Source organism: Aptenodytes patagonicus, chromosome 24 (genome assembly GCF_965638725.1).
Source record: "Aptenodytes patagonicus chromosome 24, bAptPat1.pri.cur, whole genome shotgun sequence".
Taxonomy (NCBI): domain Eukaryota; kingdom Metazoa; phylum Chordata; class Aves; order Sphenisciformes; family Spheniscidae; genus Aptenodytes; species Aptenodytes patagonicus.
The window spans coordinates 4204717-4221100 of NC_134972.1; the positions used below are offsets into that span (position 1 = coordinate 4204717).

At 56.8% G+C, this 16384-nt stretch overlaps 1 protein-coding gene across 1 annotated transcript in view; it reads left to right on the plus strand.

Annotated features, from left to right (window-relative positions):
* Window positions 1-16269: 16269 nt before the first annotated feature.
* TACC1 (transforming acidic coiled-coil containing protein 1) overlaps window positions 16270-16384 on the plus strand; it is a 35675-nt gene continuing 35560 nt past the window's right edge. The window contains exon 1 of the mRNA XM_076358912.1: window positions 16270-16369. Within this exon, the coding sequence (XP_076215027.1) occupies window positions 16338-16369 (32 nt within the window). The 5' untranslated portion in view covers window positions 16270-16337. The remainder of the gene's footprint in view (window positions 16370-16384) is intronic.

The following is a 16384-nucleotide window of genomic DNA, read 5'->3' on the forward strand; positions in this document are numbered from 1 at the left end:
CTGGCAGAAGAGCAGCTGACTCCTGGACAAATGCAGCGAGGCCTGATGTCAGACCACCCTCCCCAAACACTTTTCCCTGTCCCCTAAAGCAAAGGTACACGCACGCATGCACACACATTTGCAGAGACACACAAAGCCCCTCTGCCCCCAAGCACAGACTGGTGCAGCCCAGGAACGCACTGGCCGGTGATTTGCCCCACTGCTGAGAGCACCTTGCCAGCTGCCCAGCAATGGCAGTTTTTATTTCCTATTAGATCTGGTGGGTTTTTCTTCCCCATTTCATTCTCTTTTTTCTCCCCCCTCTCCCCTCCAATAAGCCTTAATAGCTGAAAACGCAGGGCAGAGAAGTGGCTCTTTTCTCCCCTTCTCCACAGCCCCTGCCTGACCTTGGGCTGCCCAGGATGGTACTCAGAGATGCTTTGGAAGACGGATGAGGTGAGAGTGGGGTGAGGAGAAAGAGCTCGCTGCTGCCAGGAGAGCAGGCTGGGACGCTTATCCCCTCCCGCAGAGAGGCAGGCGGCTGCCCGCCGCTCCGGAGGAGGCAGGAGCGGAGATGCCCTCTAGTAATCCCCCTTCCCCCAGCAACCTGCTGCCAGCACGGGTTTACAGCTCTTCTCAAGGTTTTATTAGTGCCTGGTACAGACCCAGGCCTCCTGCCTTTGCCAAATTGTCAGGTTGCTCATAAACCAGAATGATTTAGAAATAACTAATGCTGAAACTATTCCGTATCATAAAGAAACAAGTGCTCCTTCCCTGCCAGAAATGCTCCGTGGTGACTGCACTCCCGAGACCTGGTGAGCTATAGAAAGCACGGGACAGTTAATTAAACGGAAAGGCATCCTGTTCCCGGGCACCGGAGGGAACGGTGCGGAGGAGCCCACCGCAGTGCGGCGCGGGGCTTTGCTGGGTTGGCAGAGCGTTTAAAAACAAACACCGTGAGGGCGTGCGGCTGTGCTGGGCTCCTGGAGATGCCCGGCCGCAGCGGAGAGAGGGCCGGGTCCCCCCGGGGCTGCCCCGTCCAGCATCCCTCCTGCACAGAGCTGGGGGTGTCTCCGGCCTGAGCTAACTCCCCACCATGGGGCTCAGCCCCATCCCTCTTCCCAATGAGGTGCCGGCGCCACATGCTGCCCTTCCTGGGAGGGGCTCAGCACCCGGCAGGATCCGGCTCGCGGCGGGGGATGCTGGTGCTCTTCTCATCTGTTGGAGCTGGAGGGCGGGAGGAGGCTGCTGGGGCGAGGTATCGGGTTCTCCTCTCTGCGGTGCAGTATCTCCTTGAAGCGTGACAGCTGCAATTGCTTCCAGATGTGCGCCTCCTCGCCTCCAGCCGGCTGGGGTGGATGTGGTAAACTCCGCGATGGAAACCAAAACCCGGACCAGATGTACCGTGTCAGCCTCAGTAACGTGCACATCTGGCCCCAATGCGCGGGCACCGCCAGAGCTAATGGCTGGTATTGCTTCTGCGCTGACGGCATCGGCGTCCAGCGTGGCTGAGCCAGGCTCGCGGCACTTCCCGCGGGATCCTCCACCCTGTGGGTACCAGCTTGCTCAGCCCCTGGGGCTGACGGGGAGTGTTCCGGGGGGCTGTGCAGCCTGTGAGCCGGTGCCCCGGGTTTGCCAACCGCTCCTTAATGCCACGGAGAGCAGGACCTCGAGCTGCTCGGCGAGGCAGAGTACAGCCAGTACCGCGCTGTCCTCCCCTGCCCAGCCCCACTGCCACACCAGGGACGTGGGGAAGGACTCATGACGTAACCGGTGATGTCAGGAAGGACTGGGATTGGTGACATCATGGGATAAATCAGGAAGGAGGAGGGACCTCTGCCTGCACACAAGGCTCTTGGCAGGCAGCAGAGATTAGGGGAGAGCAGCAGGGAGCCCGAGGACAAGCTCAGCGCTCGTCCAAGGCAAAATGCTCAGAGGCGGGGGGTGCCAGGCACCCCGGGGCTGCGGCTCTGCCTTGGCACCACGCTGCTCGCCTGGGCTTTGCCTCCCCCGAGGAGCTGCGGGAATATCCATTAGAGATGGAGTCCAGCTGCGGTCCCGGGGGACCTCCCCTGCAGCTCCCTCGTCCTCCTGTGCCTGCAGCCCGCAGAAGCCCACCCTCTCCCACCGGCGCTGTGACAGCTTGGGTCCCCGCTTTTACCTTGGACCCTGCTTCTTACCTCACACCCAGCACTAATAACAATTATCCCTGTGTACCTCCTTCACAGAGGACTTGAGAGAAGCAATTAATCTCAGTAACAGGCTTTGAAGAGAAGAAGTGCTGTCTAAGCACTGTGCTCTTATCCTTTTGATGGGGTTAGCTGTGTTGGAATACGAGCGAAGACATTTGGAGTAAATTAATAAAGAGTTTAATGACATCCAAAAGTTAGGGAGATGAAGCATTTGAAAGGAGTTTATAGCTTTATGGGGAGGGAATAGCAATGCAAAGAGCATATTTTCTTCATCAAGTCTGCTCTTCGGGCTCCAGCATGACTGAGTCTTTGTACCTTTTACCAGGGTGCATCCGTTCACCCTGGGTCAGCCCACGCTCCCGTGTCCTCCATGGCAGGAGCCCAGTGACTGGTGTTCCCCTGGCAGCGCTGCCCGTGCAGCCCGCAGCCGGGCAGGACAGAGCAGAAGTGCCCGGGGAGCCGGGATTTCACCCTCTGCACAACCCCAGGTGCTTTCTCGGTGACGATGGTCCCCAATTAAATGATTTCCTGTCCTCAGCTGCTTGGGAAGCTCTGTGCAAACAACCCAGCCCACAGAAGGGGAAATATTTGGGGGACACGGCTGCAACAGCCGACAGCTCCTGCCCGGGCAGCTGTGGCTGTGCTGGGGGAAGCAGCACTTTCCTTCATGCAGGGATGCAGGACACCACACAGAGCAAAGTACACAACCCCTTGCCACCGTGCTCATCTTCTGATGCTCCAAAATGGGAGGATTTGTGCAAACGCACCAGGCGCACACGGCTGGTGCTGGCACTGCCCATGCCAGCTTTCCCAGAGCCATGGTGGGAAGGTCAGGGTGGCTGCAGGGCAGTTATTTAAATCTCAGCATCCCTATAGGTGATGGAGAAGAATCATTAAAATGCAGCAGGTGCCTTGGACTGTTTTGCCCTGAAATCTAAATGGTCTTAAAGCACTCCAGAGAAAATGCATTTTCCTAGCGGTGTATTTATGAGAGAGTCAAGATACGAGCACTTGGCCCAGCTCCCAGAGCGAGTGTCCGATGCCGTGCACCCCATAGATGGTGTTTTTCGTGTTGTTTTTATATTTTCAGCCTGATTAATACCCTTATGGTGGCTGGAGCGTGGAGACCGCTTTATGTTTTGCCAGCAGGCTTTAAAGCCAACGTAATTTACACAGCGGCTGACGGAGCGGGGAGGCACCAACAGGCAGCAAAGCATTTTTCACCCGCTTCCTCAGCACCTTCCCCATGAGTTAGCCCTGCCCATCGGCTGGGATCGGCTGGCCAGGGCGTTTGCTGGGACATGATGCTATCCCTGTACAAATTACATGGCACAGGCAATTTCACAGCCCTTCCAAGAAATGTCTTTTACTCATAATCCCCGAGGTGCTCAAGCAGGGTCTGGGGCTGAGCAGACAAATGATCCTTCCCTGCGGATCTGCTTGGAGAAGCCATGGAGGGAGGGGGGAAGCAGAGGCGGTGGGCGGTGAGGGGTGCCCAGGGCGCCCTCCCTCCCCTCAATACCTACAGCTCTGCACAAGCACCCGGTGAAAGTCTAACACCCGGGCAAGGAGGGGGGAGAAGAGCCCCCGGGGCGCACAGCCCAGCTCCGGGCAGCTGGGGCTGTTCCAGAGGTGCTCCAGATATCTGTCCGAGCACACAAACATTGGCAGTCCTTCTCTAGACCCCAGCACAAGGCAATATCGACCTCAGCATTAGGAACACATGTTTAGGGAGTGACCAGATTAGCTTTTGCAATGGTGCTAATTACTCTGAGTTAATTAGCAATCAATTACCTCTAGGCTGTAAAAGCCCTCAGTGAATGTAAAAACCCAGCTAGAAGGCTCTGAGAGTGGTGCTTTGTGCATTTTTTTCTTCTCCTCTTGCTTTGTCTTTCTCTCTGCTTGGTTGGGGAAGTGGGAAGGCGAGGAGGGACTATAAGGACTTAATGTAATCCTGGCTGCAATCAGACGAGTGGCAAAGAGAAACGTTGCCACGGTGTATTTAGGGATGCTGGCTGCAGGCAAGACAGAATATTGTTTCCTGGAGAGCACAGCCGGCTCCCAGCGGTGGAGTTAGAAGGAAGCAGCCCCAGGAGGAGAAATAGAGATGTGAGTGATCTGTGATGGCTCTGGTAACTGCGGAGGAAAGGTTGTCTGCTCCCAGCTCAGCCTTTCATGTAACGCGCTCGGGAGCAGAAGGAGCTGCGTGTCCTGGAGTGAGATGTGACTGCAGTGAAATGGAGGAACTGGGGGACTGTGAGTCAGTGCTGCTGGTGCTCTGAAACACGCCTGTGTCTGAGGCACGTGCACCTATGGATGTAATGGGTGCATTAGGTATGGGCATCTCTGTAAGACGCACAAATGTGTGCGTATGCACATGCATCTTCCAAGGTGTTGACAGACGCAGCACATGGCTTTCTCTGTGTCTTGTGCCAGCAACGGACAATCTGCAGGTTGTTTAAGATGATTTCTTAGCAGGTAGTGAAGAAAAATGAATGTGCTTGTGCTGTACATAGCGCTGGGTGGCAGGAACCCCTCAGGCTGGTAGGGGCAGGGTGCTCCCCTCACAAGTCAGGGAGCTACAGCAAGATGTTTCTTTTGGTTTTGTGTAATTGTTGGCACCCTGACACAGTGATTAATGCTGCTGGACCACGGCTGCCGGTGGCACATGTGCGTGGAGAGCACATCACTTTTTCCAGTGGCCTCTGCCTAAATACCTTCAGCCAAAGGAACTGGGATGCTTTCCAAAGCAACCAAGCTTTCTGCAGGCAGAGCACCGCACCATGCCCGGAGGCCCTGTGATGCCTGCTGCACACTCTGCAGCCTTGCCCAGCTGCAGGGGAGCGTGGTGGAACCAGCCCCAGGACGTGGCTGGAGGAGACCCGGATGAAATACCCTGTAGCCACAAATGCACCCTAAAAGGAGCAGCCCCGAGTATCCCCTGTGCTGCCTCTGATGTTGGCTCTGCCCAGGTAAGAGAGGAACGGGCACAGGCCATGGGGCATCTCGAACGCCATCTGGGCACCAGCGAGCCCCCGTGGCTGCCGGCAGAGCGGTCCAGCCGTTCCCTTTGGTGTTGCATTTGTTTTCCTTGCTGCGATGACTCTGGCCAGACGTGGGTAACAGAGGGAGCGAGTGGGGGTGGAAAACAAGCCCAGGAGGAGACAGGGGAGCTGAGGTGGCAGAGTGGAAAGTCTCCCCTGTGGTGGGGGACCACTCAACACATGGACTGCACTTTTCTCCCAGGGACGGGTGGGTTCCTGGAAGTGGGGTCCACTGCGGGGAGCAACCGGCGGAGCGGTGACCCTCTGCCCAGGTGTGCACAGGGCCTGGTTTGGTGGTCAGGGGCCGGCCAACGTGTGAGGAGGAACCCCAAGTTGCTCAGTGCAGCAGCAGGAAATGTTGTCTTGGAAAGCCAAAAAGTGCCTTGCATCCCACCCCTATGCCCTGGGTCCAGTGCCGTGGGTCTCCCCGAGTTGGCAGGTTCATGGGAGGCATTGCGACCACTGCTGCCCTGGGCTGCCCACAGGCAGCTGCCAGCACCACTCTCTGCGGAGCCATCGGTGCAACACAGATGGGGACAAGGCCACTTTCAGGGGAGCCCTGAGCTACGTGGGGGAAAGATGCTCCTCCAAGACCTTGCAGGTTTCAGCTAAAGCATGTTGGCATAGCAAAAGCGTGTTAGCTAGATCTTTAACAAAGAAGTAGGAATACATAAAAGGCACATGTATATTTATATAAACATACAGATAAGTGCTTGCGCATATATATATGTATCTGTTAGAGTCCTATCATCTTTTTTTGCAGCGAAGACATCTGTCTTCGCTTGGGCTGGATTGCTAACATGTTCCACATTACTCCTGCCCTGATTTTTGCAGCACGTCCTCTCCCACCTCCCAGCCTGGGCCTGGCTCTCGCGCTGCTCTCAGCAGCTTCCTCCGGCTTTGTGAGCGCTCAGACCTGGCAATCGTCCTCAGTGCCCCAAGCACAGCTTCCCAGCACTGTGACGTGCTGGGGGCACGCTACATTCCTGCTCGGGCAGCTCCTCCTTCGTCTTAGGCTCCATCAGTGAGCCTAACAGGGACGTTAGCGGTTCATCCTCGTCCCCCATGCATTGACTGTGCCAACTTGTGTTGAACGCAGCATCCCCTTGGCTCCACCGCACCACTGGGGGGACCAAGCTCTGGGACCCTGTGCTGCTGCCCAGGTGCCTCTTCCCTGGTCTGCTGGGTTTTGTTGGCTTAATCTGAAGGGAGATCTGATGCAGGATACAGGCAGGGCTGGGCCAAACTCTGCTGGAGTCTTCCCTCGGGCTTCAGCACTCTTTGCAGCAGCAGTCACAGGACAGACAAAACTGTGCAGCCAAAATGCACCGTCCTGCCCTTTCCGTGGGGCTGACGTGTTGCATTACAGATCTGCAGTTATTCCTTAATTCCAAGCTGTAACTACGCAATCAAGCTCTCCAGTGCAATAATTCCAAAACCTTTCTTGATTCCTGTATTAAATAAAGTACATTTACAGAGTATATGAATTCCAGATTCAGCCCGGGACTCCAGGGACGCATATTCCTCTCCTGGAACTTGTATATCCGGCCTGAGGATGAAAACCCCTGAAGCCCTGAGCATAACAAGCATTTCTTGTATTTTTTTCTGTCTCCGTCACATCGGGCATGTAGTATATGCTCGGGCTGATAAACAGCATCTGGTTAGAGTCAGGTAAGGGCCTCTCTGGGGAGTAGGTTTGTGGTCAGCTGCCAACCTTTCTCTCCCTCCTTAATGTGCTTTTGCAGATGGATGAAAACTGCAGCCAGTCAAGGTTACGGTTTCGGATAGCGCTGGGGAAGGGGGAGAAGGTCGGGCTCAGTTGCTCCTATTGGCGCGGCTCTGCTGCCAGGGCTGTTGCTTAATGCAAGGCACACGCACCACTGAGCTCTCTCGTCTCCTTGCAGGGGGCTTTAAGGGAACTGCACCAGCCAAGCAGCTCTGCGGAGCAGGGGCCCGGCAAGGATGTGAAGACACCCCAAAGCCTCTCTCCCCTTCTGTGGCTCGCAGCTTTGGTCCAGGAGGAAGGTGCCTGCCCGTCCGCCCGGGATGCGGTGCGAAAGGGCTGTGCCTGAGGAGTAGAAAGGCGCTGAGCAGCCGTGGCACTCGCCATCCCTGCCGGTGCTGGCTCCCTGCGCTCCCCTCGTCAGCGCTTTCGAGGAATGGAGGAGCGGTGTGCTGGTCCACTTGACTTTCGTTGGAAACCTGGAAGTCCCGCTGGCCCGCATGCGCCTCATGGGATGCTTTGGAGCCTGCTGCCAGGTTCTGGAGAACTGTCCGAATTTGTATTTCTTACAAGCCCTTTTTTCTGCAGGAGGAGGAGGAAATTCTTGTATAAAAATGGAAATGCACCCCTTCTGCCAAGCTATTAATTCTGCTTCCTATGGAAACCAAGAGGTCCCTGCGTTTACTCTGTGTTTCTGCACTGAACTGCCAAGTTTATTTTTATGCCCAGATTTGGCAAAGCATTTAAGCCTGAACGCAGCATTACACGTGAGCTGAAGTCCACCCCTGAGTGAGGGTGTATCTGAAGCACCTTATAGCACACACAGACATGTGCTTCAGCAAACACCTCCCGCGCTGGGTTTGTTCCTTACTATGGAGACTTTCTTTTTTTGTCCTTGCCAAGTTATCATTTGCTTTAATTAATTTTGCACAGCGAGCCTGGGAGCTGACTGGTGGTTTCAAGACTAGAATAGCCAGGGAAACCAATTTAATTAGCTCAAGTGAGCCAAAGTTACTTAAGCGATTTGTAATAAGTTCCAGGCTCTCCCACACCAAAGGGGTTTCAGCCGAGGACAGAAACTTCCTGAGCCTGTTCTGCAGGGTGGCGGGGACAGGGCTCTTCACACTGCATCCGATGAACACTTGTGCAGGGACATGGAGCAGCCCTGGCTGGGGAATTCAGCGGGTGCTGTCACGGGTTTTGCATCCCTGATGACACGGCTGCAACTTTGGGTACAGCGGGTGTTGCTCCCCCTCTGTGACCCAGGAGAGCGCTGTGCAAACACAGCAGTTTCTCATTTGTGCACACATTGCTTTCCTCTGCCGTCTGCCCCGCAGCGAGGGAAGGGCCGGGGAGATCGTGCCCACACCCCTCGTGTCTCCCAACACCCACTATGGGCTGTCTTCCTCAGTAGCGTCAGCTTTTGGCTGCATGTATTTATGTTGTTAAAACCTGTGATCAAAACACCGTTTTCCCTCTTTCTCTGCTTGCTGGGAATTTCATGTGGGTATGTAAATCTCTACGTGCTGCTTGCTTTTGCAGGCAGGCTGACGGTGCAGATGTCCTGGCTCTGCTGGCGTTGGGGCTGCAGGATGCTCCTATACCCTGATCCTCTTCCCCGCCTTGGAGGTAGGAGCTGCCACGTTGCATCGGCAGCTGATCCCTTGAGCCCCAGTGCAACTGGTGCCGCTTCAGTTCAGCCCAGCTAATTCAGTGAGGACTCGCCAGGTAGGCTGGAGCGCCATCCCAGATGCGCTGCATTCGCTCTGCAACAGGGCTGCGATATCCGGCGCAGGGAAAACCACCGTGAGACCAGATGCCGTTCCTGGGGCTTTGCTTCATCTCCCTGTCCCGCTCCTGGGGGAGCTAGATGCAGGCTGCTCTTCACGTGGCAGCCGAAGGGATCAGCCAAATCCTGTCCCTGGAGCTCTGTGCTGGGGGCTGCAGAGCTTCGAAATGCTTTCTACCAGGGCAAGCGCCTGGCCAGCTGCAGGGAAGAGCCAGTACGTGTTTCCTCAGCCTTGGTGGTGGGGCTGAGACTGCAGCAGCAGCACCGAAGGCAGCGGCATGGGGCAGGTGCCCGGCGGGGGCTGGTGGATCTCGGAGCAGCAGTGGGGAGAACTCCCATCCGCAGGATCGGGATACCAGCACGAAGAGGATCCCAGCTGCTGGCAATGAGGCCCCCAGCGCCTCCGCTCAGCTCCCCGCCGGGGAGGACAGTGAGCATGGCAGCCTGTTTTCCCTGGCATGTGGTCCCCGGTAATTCACTCTCTGATGAAGCATCTCCATCTGTTTGGCTGCAATGGGAAAAACAGCCTGGCTCTGCCATCGTGACAAAGATGCCCTGACCCCTGGGGCCAAACCCCCCTTGGGAAATGGGGGTAATTCCTCACCAGGCTGCTTCTTGGAGCTTTCCCCACACATGCCGACTGCCTTTTCTTTGGGAAGAGGAGAAACGTGGGCCAAGGCACCCTTCTGGCCGTGCCCAGCTTCATCTCCAGCCCTCTGCAGAGGGCTCCTGTGGGTAACTGCAGTCCTGTGGCGGCACCATGTCTTCACCCCTTCCTAAACACCAGCTTTAGGGACATATTTGGCCTCTCTGCAGAAACCGCCAATAACATGTCCAACTGCAACGGCATGTTTGTCTCCCTGGTGCATCTCGGGAAGGATGGAGCGGGGCCAGGCAGCACATTCGGCACCAAACAGATGCTAGCACTGCTCCCTGGAGTGCTGCATGGCCCGAGCATGCCAGTGTGACCCTCTGGGAGAGCTGTTCCGAGCTGATGCAGAGAGGCTGAAGCAGCAAGTGGTGTTCAGCAGCTGGGGCTGACGTTGCCTGGCAGCCCTGGTGCTTGCTGGGGCTGGCCGTCAGCTCCTGCTCTTTACTTTTTTCGACTGCAGTGAACCTGACTTGCCTTTCTGCTGCTGCAGAAGTAGTGGCTGGGCTTTGCATGCTGAAGCCTTTCTACAGCCCTTGTGCAGCATCACAGCTGTTGTGTACGGGACAGCCCTGCCAGTCCCCTGGGCCCTCCCTGGCAAGTGCCTGATCCCCTGGTGCCCAGCTCTGCTCAGGTTCCCTGCCCACCCACCCAAAGGCCATGCTCCTGCAAGAGGCGTCGCTTTGCAGGGAAGGCTGGAAGGGAGTGTAAATTAAAGCCACGTAAAAATCAACTTAATTATTGGGGAATAAAGAGCCCATTATGCTCTCTGCCCTGAAGCAAGAAAAATAAATTTCTCTTGTTTCCTTCCTAAATTCAAATGAGTGGGAGAGATTTATAGGGAAGGCGTGCCTGGCATGGGAGCAAGGGCAACAGCAGCCAGCACAGGAGCCAGGAGGAACCAGCGATGCACAAGCCCGGCGGGGACCTCAGGTGGGCTGGCAGCACAGACCCCTGCTCCAGTGCCCCAGCACCGCGATGTGACTTGTCTGCACACCTCAGGAGGAGGAAGGTGTTACCAGCAAACTCCTTTGGCTCCAGGCATTTCTGTGATTATACCTTACCTGCACGGACAGCTCGAGGATCTCATTGCACTGGCGCCTGTCTAACAATTCGCATTACGTTTGCACCAGCCTGGAGCCTGTGCAGGGAGAGGTCCCACTTTAGCTCCCAAAAATGCAGCCCTGTGCAATGAGGAGAGCGGGTATCCTGACCAGCCAGGCAGCTCCAGAGCCCCCCGCACCCCGTCTTTGTGGTGATGCTGTTAATTAAGTGGTGCTTTTCCCATGGAAGTGAAAGCTTCTGGTCTAAGCAAGCCCAGCCTGCGCCCCTCGATAGCTGCTGGTGCCACCAATCCCTGGGATAGGCCTAGGGGACAGGCACACACCTGGGGTGAAAATAACTGTCCACTGGGCGAAACTGGTGCTTTGGGGGAAAAAAAAACCAGATGAAACTGCGTTTTTCTGGCAGCACAACAGTTGAGTCTTAAACAAGACATTTTAAATTTACACTGCGAGCCAAAAAAAGTTGTAATTTGAATATACAGCATGGCACATTCCTCAGAAATTGATCATAAAGTTCTGTTAAAACACAGGCAGGGCCTGAGTAAAATAAATATTTTTGCTTCCAGAGAAGTGAAAGGTCTGGCCAGCAACTCAATTTATAATATTTTTAGCAGGTGATTCATCGAAGAGGGAAAAAAATACCCAGGGCAGCTGAATCCAGCAATGGCTCTTTGTCTCAGCCAGGCTATCATGTCCAGGCCTGCCGGTAGCTGGCTGCAGCGAAGCTTCCTGGCCGGGGCTGCTCCCTGCTGCCGGGGCCCTGCGCAGCCACAGGCCCTTTCCCGGGGTCTCCCCGAGCCCCCCAGGACCTGCTGCCTTCAGCAAAGCTGGAGGACCTGTGGCTGCAGCCCCTCGGGAGAGCCAGGTGCTTCTGGTGCTTTGGGGATGGGATTGCTGTCACCCGTGGCAAGCACCGGGGCTGCACATTGGTCCTGCCGTGGCTGGGTGCTGCTACACAGCCCGGCCAGGGCTCCCTGGGCAGGGGGAGGCGATGCCGGAGCCTGGCGGTGGGTCCCCTCTCCCTGCCAGAGTAGGGAACAGGGCAGGCAGGGACAGAGGTCCCTTCTGAGGCGCTGTTTGCCCAGAGCAACCTCAGGAGCTGTGGGTTTGGATGGGGTTTCTTGACCAGGTTCCACTCACCACATTGCTGCAGTCTGGAAATGGAAAACAAATCCTTTGGCCTTTCCTATCTCTGGCTCCAACAGCAGATATTTTTCTTTTCCTCCCCGCAGGTACTGACTCTCTCCGGGAACACGTGGGTGCTCTCTGCTTGTGCACATCCTTGTGCAGTGAAGGTGAGTATGGGCATAGGAATTGGAGGAAAGTACAGGCAAAAAGGAGTTTCTCCACAGCCCCGTTGCTGTATTCTTCATTTTATGCACATGCAGGTCAGGCCATAAAGCCTATGGGAGGCTGCATACCCTGCAGAACTGGTTGCTTCAGTACCGAAGCCAGTAGCTCTGAAGCACACGAGCGAGGTGTGGGCACACCTACGGCCCCGTGTCCCTGGCCAGGGGGTGTCGGCCGATGCTGCAGCTGCACTCAGAGCCCACCCTGCTGCACAGATGAGAATCGGGCGATGCAGCCATGCAGAGGCATGAGGTGCTGATCCACAGCCCCACGGGGCACCCAAAGGGCGTTTCTGGAGCTCATGGGCATTGAGTCGTGGCTGATGCCTTCAGGCTTCTCCGGTGCTTGTGGCCAAATGAGAAGAGTGGTCTTTAAACTAGCTGTTTGTGATGCACGAGACACCTGCTCCCAGCTATAAAAATGGATTAGCTGCATTGCATCTGGAGCCCATCCAGGCAGCAGCGCCTTCTCCAGCATCCCATTTGGCACACAGAACCCACCACCTGAAAACGCAATGAAGGGGAGTGAGGGGACAAGACTCAGAGTTAAAAGGAGGGTCTGGAAGCTGTGATCCTCTCTAGGTGGAGAATCAGAGGGCTTTGAGCAGCACCAGATGCAGCGCTGTCACCAAGGGCTGGATCCTGCCTCTCCACCCGCCCCTCACCATGCCTTTCCATTGTTCTTTGTACTTGAGCCTGGTCCCAGCATGCTCCCAGCTGGCCGGGTTTTCAGCCTGGATACAAACTCCAGAGCAGCAGATACTAACTCATTGTATTCTGAGTGTTGGAAGGACTCCATGGTCCAAGGCAAATTGAGTGGTGATATATTAAATAGGAAGAAAGCCCTCCTCCTTAATAGCGCATCCAGGATGCACGGTGCTGAAGGTGCTGCCTCTGGCCCTGCCCTGGGAACCTGCATCCAAGCCCATCCCTCCACGCTGCAGGGAGATCCGCTGGGACCTGCTCCTGCTGGTGTGATCCTGACATCCCTGAGAGCCCGGCGGGGTGAGAAGGATCCTGCCGCCCCGTGGGTGCTCCGCCGGCTCTGTGCCAGAGCGGACAGCTGGGCACAGCCTTGGCGGCAGCGGTCTCCTACTCTTGCTGCTGCTGCACAACGGAGGAGCAAATGAGCCGCTCACTTCTCTTCAGCAGCGTTCAGAAATATCCCCAAACAAGAGTTATATGCATTTCCTTCATTCACCTGGAAAATCTTATTCCCCTGCTAGACATCTGCCATAATGCAGTCCTGCCTGGATCGTGAACCACACGTGGAGTTTTATTATGCTCTGAATACCAATTATTTCAGGTATGCAGCAATCTCTGCCCCAAATGATGCAATAAGGGAGTTGGAGCTAAGCTGAGACTATGTTTGGGCAATTGCTATAAATCTGTTTTTATTATAAGCTTTCTGGTCAGTGTGCCACTCGGTCCTCACTGCTCTGGTTTTGACTGACACGCTCTGCGATCCTTCCAGCTCATGCAAGGCCAAATGCTTGGGACCAGCTCTTGGAAAACAACCGGGAAAGTCAGGGCTGCAACTGGAGGCTCAGATTTCTGACTGATTTTCAAGGCTTGGGGAAGCTCCCAGAGTTGCAACATCATTCTGTAACCCACCGTATCAAAGGTGGGACGCTGAAATGTCCTGGGTTTGGAGCAACCTGCTGAATAGCTGAGGAAGACAGAGAGCTGCAGAAAACCAGATTACTCTGAATGCAGACCCAGGAGGGACCCCTGCAGCTTGCTGGGCAGCGTGGGCCACCCCTGGCCCATGGCAGCAGGTTTTTCTCCAGGACTCAAGCAGCGTCCCTGAAAAGGGCAGATAAACAAAGAGTGGATGGGAAATTAATGTGGCACAAGGCTGAGCTCACTGACCGAGATGTGGCCAGGGTGATGCAACGAGGGTCAATTAAGCTGCCACCACGCAGCCTCGCAGGGCGAATTAAGTGCCAATTTTCTGCACTGCTGAAGAGGTAAAGAATTAAAATGATAACTAACAGGAAGTTTCAGCTGGAAAGAGCGAGCAAGTTGGGAGATGGGATGTTTGAGCCTGGACTTGGGCCAGCGATGAGACAACTAGGTGAGTGCCACTGCCCTCTGCCGAAGCGAGCTCCAGGGAGCTCCAGCAGCCGAGAACGCTTTCCTGCCCCAAGCCCCGGGGAGACGGGCAGGGACCAGGGTCCGGCCCGGGGCTTTGGGAGCAGACTGCAGAATTTGTTTGCGGGGGGAAGTTCCCTGTCCGAGCAGAGTTTTCCCCTCCCTTTGGGAAGCAACACCGCTGCCTAACGCTTTCCCGAGGATGAAATGGCTGCGGCACAGCCCGTTGCTCATTCCCGCTCCTTGCGCTCCCTCTGCAGGAGCGGACCGCCGGTCTGCAGGGCCGGGGGGAGGCAGGGGCCGCATCCAGCCCGCGGGTTTGCAGCCGAAGTCAGGCTGGCACTTCTCGCAGGAACCCTTTGGGGTGAGGCCAGGGGGTTGTTTAATTGAATAGGCTTGAGCTAATTTCCATACATGTGTGGTGGACTGAGTCCTGTCGAGTGTGACGTTCGGGGACCAGACTGCAGTTTGGGCTTGGGCAAACTGGGGGCTGCAATGCCCTCAGGGCTCCGGGAAATGGGGCGGAGGCGGGGTCTGCCCCAGAGGGGAGAGCAGGAGCTGGCTGGAGAGGAGAGGCTGCGGGACGCGGGGATGCTTGCCAGAGCAGCCGCCTCTGCACCCCGGCTGTGAAAACCCTTTGCTGAGGGTGGAGCCCCAACCGAAGCCTTTGAAACTTCAAAGGAAAAAGTCTCTCCTCTGTTCCAAAACGCTTCCCCTGCTATTCAGGTAACACTCCTGGCTGTCCCACCACAGCCCCGGGTCTGGTGCGCTAGGTGATGCCGCCTGCTGTTCAGCCTCTCTGAGGAGCTCAGTGGCTCCGTCCATGCCTGTCCTCGTGTCTTGCCCTCGTGTGGGGCAGCTGGAGGAAAGCAGCCTCCCCAGGCGTCAATCCGCAGGCACGTCCGCCACTCCCAGCCCTCCTTCCCCAGCATTGTGGGAGCTCCCGGAGCTCAGGATGCCTGAGAGCTACCCTCCTCCTCTCCCCACAGCCCCGAGGCCGCAGCTCCCGCTCCCTCTGTAAGCAGAGAGGTTCCCTCCCCGCCAGAGGCCAGGCTGCCAAATTCCAGCCAAGAGCACATTTTTACGGCATGACACCAGTGGGGCCCCAGCAGGAGACGGCATGAGATCGAGGCGTTCGCCCGAGAGGCTCTGGTACCGGCGTGGCAGCGGTATGCATGGACGGCTCGCCCAGCGCCGTCTGCCCTGCCAGTTTCCTCTCCCTGCCCGTGGAAGTGCTCGCCAAATATTACAAAACATCCTCTTTCCTTTCCCCCAGGCTGCAGGGTGCACTGAGACACCCCGCCGCTGCCTGGCCCTCCCCACACTGTCCATCCCCTTCCTTCCTCCCTGCTCCTTTTCCAGGCAGCTGCTCATGCAAGCGGCTTTCGAAGGAGCCCCGGGACAGGTAGCAGAGAGTGACGGAGCCCAGGACAAGTCTGCGGCCGGAAAGGTAGGAAGGAGAAGGGAGCTGAGGGCCGGGACGCTCTTTGAGCACTTGCCTACATCAGGCTGGAGGGAGGAGGAGAGCAGGGAGCAAGGGCTCCTCAAGCCACCCCGGGGTGCAGAGCTGGTCTCCAGCTCCCACCAGCCCCCCTGCGATGGCAGACCTTGGAAGTCACCTTTGAATAGCACAACCTCCTCCCCGCTTTGAGCTCGATCTTGTGGTGCTTTCCCAAGGCAGAGCAGGGCGCCGGCACCTGCCAGCTGTCCGGGACCGCGTGGGCACGCTGGGCTCCCCGCCAGAGCCTTCACGCCAGGCTGCGATACTATCTGCCTCCGAGGTCCGTGTTGTGGCTCTGTTTGTGTTGCTAAGGAGCAACATCGTGCCAGAGCACGATGCGACGCTGTGTGCTGGCACGCAGCTCCACTCTGCCTGTCCAGCCGGGCCAGGGGCTGCCGTCCCTCAGGACCCTCTCAGAAAACTGAAAGGGGAGATGCTGTCGGCAATCTGAGCAAGCCCCAGGTGGAGAAGGGCTCGGGCATGGCGTCCTCCCTCCGAGGCGGTTTGCTGCTGCTCTGCCGGTGCAGGTGGGCATGGGTTGTGGTGCCAGGGAGCCCACCGCAGAGCTGAGGTGCTCCGGGCACTCCCCAACACCACCTCACAGCCCAGCGGTGCCGGCTCTGGGCAGGTTTGGTGCTGGTGGCATTTAGATGGGAGGCTCCAAGGAGGCATTTAAACACCATCCATGTGACAGACCTGGCTCTTCATCACAGTCCCTGGAAACAATGAGTTCCCCAGTGAGCCTCTGCCCCGGGCAGCAGCGAGGGCTTGGTGTGCCTCTTTCCCAGGCACATGGAAATTTCCATGGAATTAGCATATGGGTAATTATTACCATCTGCCTCCTTGCAGACACCAGTCACCATGCCGGCCGGCTCCGGTGCTCCTTGGGGTGCCGGACAGGCAGGGGGTGCAGGAGCCCCACCTGAGCTGAGGTCTGCCAGCGAAGCAGCGGGATGGCCCCGGAGTCCCGGCTGCTGCCCTTCCAGTGAGTAGGACCCCA